Source organism: Sinocyclocheilus rhinocerous, unplaced genomic scaffold (assembly GCF_001515625.1).
Source record: "Sinocyclocheilus rhinocerous isolate Xijiao unplaced genomic scaffold, SAMN03320098_v1.1 scaffold241, whole genome shotgun sequence".
In the NCBI taxonomy this organism is placed as follows: domain Eukaryota; kingdom Metazoa; phylum Chordata; class Actinopteri; order Cypriniformes; family Cyprinidae; genus Sinocyclocheilus; species Sinocyclocheilus rhinocerous.
The window spans coordinates 2,097,282-2,104,971 of NW_015659312.1; the positions used below are offsets into that span (position 1 = coordinate 2,097,282).

The following is a 7,690-nucleotide window of genomic DNA, read 5'->3' on the forward strand; positions in this document are numbered from 1 at the left end:
TTCACACAGGGCCATGTAGTTTTGGATTTTGTTTTCCCTTAATAATAAAAACCTTCATTTAAAAACTGCATGTTGTGTTCACTTGTGTTATCTTTTACTAATATTTAAATTTGTTTGATGATCTGAAACATTAAAGTATGACAAACATGCAAAAAAATCAGGAAGGGGGCCAACACTTTTTCACACCACTGTATATAATTTTCTTGAACATTTGAAGTAAAGGAGGCTTTTTTACAGTTATTTTAATTTTATTTGTTGCCTCTATACTTTTATTTTTCTCTCTCCTCTGGCAACAGGAGTCGCCCTGACCTCCCATTTCCCCTTTCTGTTTTTAGGGGATTGGCCATTTCGCAGTGAAGATTGCAGTGAGGCCTTTGAGAACAAAGAGGATTACCTGGGGCATCACAGCGAGCATATCCACGATGGTCCCATAGTCTGCTTGGACACAGATTCGCAGTGGGATGACCTGCTCATCTCGACCGACGGAGGCCGGAGAACGTTGTTCTGTGCTCTCTGCGGACAGAGGTTTTCAAGCTCGAAAGGCTTTTTCAGCCATCAACTGAAGCACCGCAAACAAGTCATTAAACAGGGGATAGGTGAGGGTGCAGTAAGGCAGAAGCTTTTCAAATGTAAGGATTGTGGTAAAGCTTTTTCCACAGTTGGTCATTGTCTCAACCATCAGCGTTCACATAAACAGGCCTCAAAGTCAGTTTTTCATCAGCTGGCTCATCTAAAGAAAAAGTCATTTCAGTGCCCCACCTGTGGACGCTGTTACTCTCGAGCTTCAGCTCTTGACGCACATCGCCGTTGTCATGAGGTAAAGCTAGTGAAATCCAAAAGCTGTGAAAATGAGAAACCTTTGTCACTTAATGAAGCTCCAGGTCAATCTGAAGACAATGGGACAAGCTCTGAACAGAATGAGGAGCATGAGCAAAAGGTTTTTCAGTGCTTCTGTGGCAGATCTTTTCGCACCATGTCTGGCCTTGGCACGCACCAGAGATTCTCAACCAGCTGTTCAGAAGGAAAGGTGAAGGAGGAAATTAAGCATCCGTTTGTTTGCTCTGAATGCGGGAAGACCTTCGGTAGCTCTGTAGCTCTGTTGTGCCATCAGCGTTGGCATAAAAGACAGGCACAACTTGTCTCCAATGGCCAGCCATATAAATGTACTGAGTGCGGCAAGGTCTTCACCTCACTTACGTTCTACAATAAGCACCAACGATTGGCGCACAGTGAAGAGCTCCCAGCAAAATCATTTCTTCATCAAGTTATTCAACTCAAGAAGAAGGCTTTTGAGTGTGAGGAGTGTGGTCGTCGGTTCTCGCGAGCATCTGCCCTGCAGTCGCATCAGCTCTGTCATACTGATGTCTTCTGTGACATCATGGAGAAGAAGTCTGACATGAGCACCGCCACTCACCCAGTAAAAATATATCAGAATGACAATGCTGACAGTGTTGTTTTTCATTCTCGGGACATATCACATGCTCAAGTTCAAGAGAAGGATTTTAACTGCAACAACACAGTAGAAGAACATGAGGCCGTAGATGTCGATTATGAAGTTGTCCAGATCACGGCTTCAGATGATTATGAGAACAACAGTGGTCTCTCTCAGGATCAAAACCCTGATCTTGAGTTAGTGTGTGAATCAGACCATGAGGAAAAAGATGGCTTGGGCTTCAACTCGAGTCAAACTGAATGCACCTCCTCTCTGCAGTTGAATCCAGAAATCGATGTCAAAATCGTACAGATTGATTATGAACACTTAAATGATGAACCATTAATAAATGCAGAACTGATAAGCAAAAGAAGTCCTCAAGAGGCAAAGTATAATTGTCCACATTGTGATCGAAAGTTTGTCAAGGCTTTGTCCTTGCGCTGTCACATACTTTGGCACAAAGGGTGCATGGGAAGAAAATCAGATGGGAGGCAGAAGTTTGACATGTTGATGCCAACTAAGAGGATCCTTTTAACATGTGAGGTTTGTGGCCATGAAAGTGCCTCCAAAAGTGCTCATTACTTTCACATGGGCAAGCATGAGGATAAAGTAGCATATAAGTCTATTTCGTACCAACTTGCAAATCTGCAAAAGAACAATATTAAATGTGAAGACTGTGGCATGTCTTTTTCCCGACTGTCTGCATTGCATTCTCACCAACAACATCACAACAGAAGAAAAAAACCCTTTGCTTGCTTGGAGTGTGACAGGAGCTATGCGACTGCAAGTGGTCTGTACAACCACCGGAAGGTTTGTTGTGGCAGTGCCACAGGCGAAAAGACAAAGCATTTCAACCCAACCAAGTCACTTTTAGGCCCAAAGGTTCATCACTGTAAAAAGTGTGGTAAAGGTTTTTGGTCTTTGGGAGCTTTCTGTCATCACAAGCAAAACCACTTGGAGTGTGCAAATGTTGAGATGAGGCCTGCCGGTACGCCAGACTCTGAGAATGGTCACATACGACGCAAGAAAAGGGGTCGTAGGGGTGGTTATAAAAAAGTGAACCGTATGAGTTCAAAAGAGGAACATAAATGTGAGGTGTGTGGCAAATCATACCACATGCTAGCTTGTTTTCTTAAACACAAGCTTGTCCATGACGCCCAAGGTGTCCAACCTGCTGTCAAATCTTTTGACTATCAAGTCCAGCAGTTGAAAAAGAACTCCTACCAATGTCCTGACTGCAGAAAAGTTTTCTCCCGTGCCATGGCCCTCCAGTTTCACATGAAAAGTCATGGCTTTGAGACTGGCCTTCCTTTAATTGACTCTGACTCATCTGAGCGACCTCAGTGCCTGACATGCTATGCTTTTTTTGCATCTGAGTCAATACTACAAAATCATCAGAAGCACTGTTCAAAACTAGAGGACAATGTGGAATTTCCAGAAGAATGTAGGAAAGTTGGGATAGATGCATCCTTGCAAAAAGCTGAAGATGTTTGTGACTCTTCTCATTCAGCTGATTCTGAAAGAGAACAGAAAACATCTTTAGCTTCGGATTTAAAATATAAATGTCAGGACTGTAGCAGAAGCTTTTCGGTAATTGGTGCGCTTAATTTTCACAAGCGAATTCATAGCAAAGGTCACCAATCTAAAAAGCTGAATTCCCACTCGGCAAAACAGTTAAAGTTTGGCAAAGTAAAGTCAGAGACATTTTTGCCAAAATTGTCTTTTGCTTGTGCTGAATGCGGAAGATATTTTAGCTCCAATTCGGCTCTAGGCACACATAGGAGATGGCACAAAGACAAAAAATTTGCCCGATTTCTCTCAAAGACCAATAAGATGCACTCAAGGAAAAGTGTGGACGGTGGACCATATTTATGCAGTGTATGTGGGAAAGGATTCTTTTACCTTTGTGTTCTTCGCCGGCATCAGCTACATCACCCTCCCATGGAGGCTCAACCCCAAAAAGAGCACAAAGTTCCTGAATCAATTAGTGTTTTTACCTGTCCAGATTGTCAGATGTCTTTCTCAAGTGGGTCTCTTCTAACAACTCACTTTGCAGAACATCACATCAAGCCTACTGAGACTGAGAAACTACCGTCTGAAATCCTCCATACAGATGAGTTGGTTACACCCATCAAACAATCATACACATCCAAAACGAATGTTACTAAACGAGAGAAGACAAAGGTGCGACGCCATCAGTGCTCCAACTGCAATAAGAGCTTCTTGAACATACGTGGCCTTCGTGCACACAAATGGCAGAAACACCACAAGGTTGGCAAACAACCCACTGCGCCTCTAGAAGAGCGCTTGGCATATGAGAAGCCCTTTGCTTCTGAAAGGACCCTTCCTAAAATGTCGACTAAGAAAGAGCTGAAAACTTCTATAGAGGAAGAACATGTACAGCGTAGTCGAAACGTAGAACTCACTCAATGTTTTTTCAAATGTGATAAATGTGCTAAAGCATTTCCCAGTGAGGAGCAGTTAAACGCTCACAAAGAGGTGGCGAAGACTCGTCCGCACTGCTGCGCTCTTTGCTGCCGCGGTTACTGGACTGAACACCAGCTTCAGCAGCATCTCGCATGGCACAACGAAGTACGCCAGCGTCTCCCAACCGAACTGCGATACAGACTGAGTGCTTCCATGGCACCTGGGCCTTCAGACAACCTGCAAGCTTTATCGCACAGATCCGAGTCTATAGTCAAGCTGCCTGTAGCCCCTGTAAGTCCACAACTCAGTAGCCATAAATGTCAACACTGTGGAAAAACATTCTTGTCACCTCGTGCTTTGCAGCAGCACCAGACTCTTCACAAAAACGCGGAGCCGCACCATTGTTCTTTGTGTTCACAGACCTTTACTGATATCAGAAATCTTATTGACCACCATCAGGAGTGCTTGGGTGATAAAGAGCTAACAGACAGGTACTCTACTTCCGCAGTAAGAGGCGCTGTTAACCTAACTTGCACTGAGTGTGGGATATTCTTCAAACAGGAAACAGAACTGCATCAGCATTATATTGAACACGCACGTGGGCTCTAAAATGTGTAAAAAATGCATGAAGATGGACATTAGTTTCTGGTACATTGTTTACTGCACCTACACTGATTTAATGTAGTACTTGATTCAAGATTTTTGTTACCTGCTGTGAGTGTTAGTATACAGTAGATGAACTGTATGTATTAAAGAGGAAGGAAAATGCCACGATCAGCTTTTAAATTCTACAATTTTGCTGAAATTGTTGTAGTGAGAAAAATGTCTGCTAAATTGAAAGCATTATCACAGATGTCCTTTAAACTAAATAGTGTGTTCTAGTTACTTACATAAAAGTTGTACATTTCTATTACTCCCTTTAAAATCTCTTTAGACCTCTGCAAAGTGTTTCAGTGTATTTTAGGGGATTTTAAAGATTTATATTCTTTCTTTCTTTTTTGACTACTCAATTTAGTTTCTCTGTTGCTTTCTATCACCTTGTATTTTGAAAGAGCTCTTAATTTAAACTAGCAAGGTGTTTGTTAGATATTTGTTGTACATGTTAATTAAAAAGCTGCTTTTTTTGGAAGCATTACAGCTTAAATCTTATGTTTTGTCTTGCTAGACATTGATTTGTGATTTGTACAGCATCTGTTCATGCCATTGTCATTGTTTCTTTATTGACGTCACCATTTTACAGCTTAAACCACATTTCTGTCAAATTTAGGTTTTGGTTTTCCTTTTTAATTTTTTTTTTTTTCATCTTTCAACTAATTGAAAAACATTGGGGTTGAGGTTTAATGTTTCTCTTGAAAATGTTTTGACTGTTCAGAAAATTATTTCTTAAATATAATGCTATGTTCCTTGCATAAAATCCCTCAAGTCATGTTAATGACATGAAATTCAAAATGTGTAAGATTACCCAGGAATTAAACATTACATGACTTGAATAGGTACAAAATATGCATGCATCCAGATGGAAGAGAAATTCCAAGTAATAATAATAATAATAATTGTGGACTGAAACTTGCATTGATGTATCATCAAACTTTGGACCTCAAGATGTTTTTACTTGCACTGAAACTTCAGTGGAACATGGTAATTTCAAATGATCACTCTTAAAAATACTATACATGTTGTTTTTGCTGATAGATACAGTGTGTGTTGAATGCTTTAAAGACTTAAAGAGTTTTAAGACAAACATTGTCTCACTAATTGGGAGTTGTTTCACGTTGCTCTTTCGTGATTATATCATACGTTTTATGTTAAACCTCATCAAACAACTTGTTAAAATATTGTGTATTGTGAATGTGTACACTCACATTGATGACTGTATAATGTAACAGCTGCAGGATTTCTAAATCAAAGGCTATGAAAAATAGTTACACATTTCATTCTGTAATAAAGATGAGTACATTAACCAATCATTTGAGATGCTTATCCATAGACGTAATATGTAGATAGACAATATTGCTGATAAAAGTTGTATTACAGCCCAGTAATGTGTGAGTTCCTTGTCAAATAGAGCTTCCCGTCTTACTGTCCACCTGGGAGAGCACAATGTGTACACTGAAGAAGGCACAGAGCAGCGGATCGGGGCAGAGAAAGTGATTCCTCACCCGAAATATAACGATTATACGTATGACAATGATTTCATGCTGATCAAGCTGAAAGAGCCTGCCGTCTTCAAGCAGTATGTTCAGCCAATCCCTCTGGCGACCAGCTGCTCTTTTGCTGGGGAGTAGTGCTTGGTTTCTGGATGGGGCAATCAGATCACCACTGGAGGTGAGATAATGGAGGCTGAGTGATGAAAGGCTTCTGTGTTATAAAACAGTTCTGTCTTCAAAATTGATTGATTGAGTGGCAAGATGTGATATATCTCCCCCTTATCCTAATGTAGCCTACTATTTGAGGTGACAGCCATTTGTATGTATAAGGGGCGATTTTGGATGTAGAGTATGGTTCCATCCAGTCAGAGGATATCAAATCGGGGGTGGCTAGCTGTTTATGGCCTTGACATAGCAATAACAGGATAACATGAATGAATGACTGCGTGATTGGATCATTGTAATTAATTCAACATTAAAACATTTGTAGACTGATATTGCAGCAGGCAGTCATTTGAATGGTTTGATCAAGAAGGAAATGGAAAAAGGATGCAGAGGAAAAGGTGATGATGAGAATGACAACTACCTCTTTATATGACGGAATCATCTGACTGTGGGTATGTAGATCTCTCTTAGTTAATTATCCATGTCAGTTTTTATAGTTTATATCTACACTGACCTATAATATTCCTTAAATAGTCTTTAACGTTACTATGATTCATACTACAAAAATGAATAGATTAACTGTAAACATGACAGACCAACAAATATCAGAAACATGCACATTGTGCAAAATTACATGTAATATTTTTTTCTGTGTTCAAAAATTCAAAAAAAAATTTCAGAAGCTTGTAGCGCAGGTAAGAAAATTATTGGAGGTTATGAATGTCCACCCAACTCCCAGCCCTGGCAAGTCTACCTTACTTCTAATGGGCAACACTGGTGTGGAGCATCTCTGATTAATGAAAGATAGGTTATTTCTGCTGCTCACTGCAAGATTACGTGAGTATATGTCCTCACTTTATTTATTTATAAAAAGGAAAAATTAACAATTGTTTATTCTTGTCTAAATGTGTACACTGAAATCGATGGTTGTAAAACAGGGGCAGCATTTTAAAAATAATTATTTATTACCTGTAATACTTGACATCACCATAATGTCTTTGAGATTAGATAAAACCCATTTGAGACGATCCATAGATGTATTATGTTGGTAGGCAATATTGCTGATAAAAGTTACAGCCCAGTAATGTGCGAGTTCCTAGTCAAATAGAGCTTCTCATCTTTCTGTCCACCTGGGAGAGCACAATGTGTACGTTGAAAAGGCACAGAGCAGCGGATCGGGGTAGAGAAGGTGATTCCACACCCAGCCATTTAACAACGATTTCATGCTGATCAAGCTGAAAGAGCCTGCCATCTTTAATGAGTATGTAAAGCCAATACCTCTGGCGACCAGATGCTCTTCTGCAGGGGAGCAGTACTTGGTTTCTGGATGGGGCCGCACTGTAGGTGAGATGTCAAGTAATAAAATAATTTTATTTATTTATTTCAATTAGGTCAGTGTTTAAAGCATTACATTCAACAATTTATATCTGTAAAACATAAGAAACTTTAGTTTTTCCACACACACACACACACACACATATATATTCCACACACACACACACATATATATATATATATA

General features: G+C 40.0%; 1 protein-coding gene across 1 annotated transcript in view; it reads left to right on the plus strand.

Annotated features, from left to right (window-relative positions):
* LOC107723568 (zinc finger protein 91-like) overlaps nucleotides 1-4,807 on the plus strand; it is a 6,542-nt gene extending 1,735 nt beyond the window's left edge. The window contains exon 2 of the mRNA XM_016532262.1: nucleotides 336-4,807. Coding sequence (XP_016387748.1) covers nucleotides 336-4,468 — 4,133 coding nt within the window. The 3' untranslated portion in view covers nucleotides 4,469-4,807. The remainder of the gene's footprint in view (nucleotides 1-335) is intronic.
* Nucleotides 4,808-7,690: the final 2,883 nt, after the last annotated feature.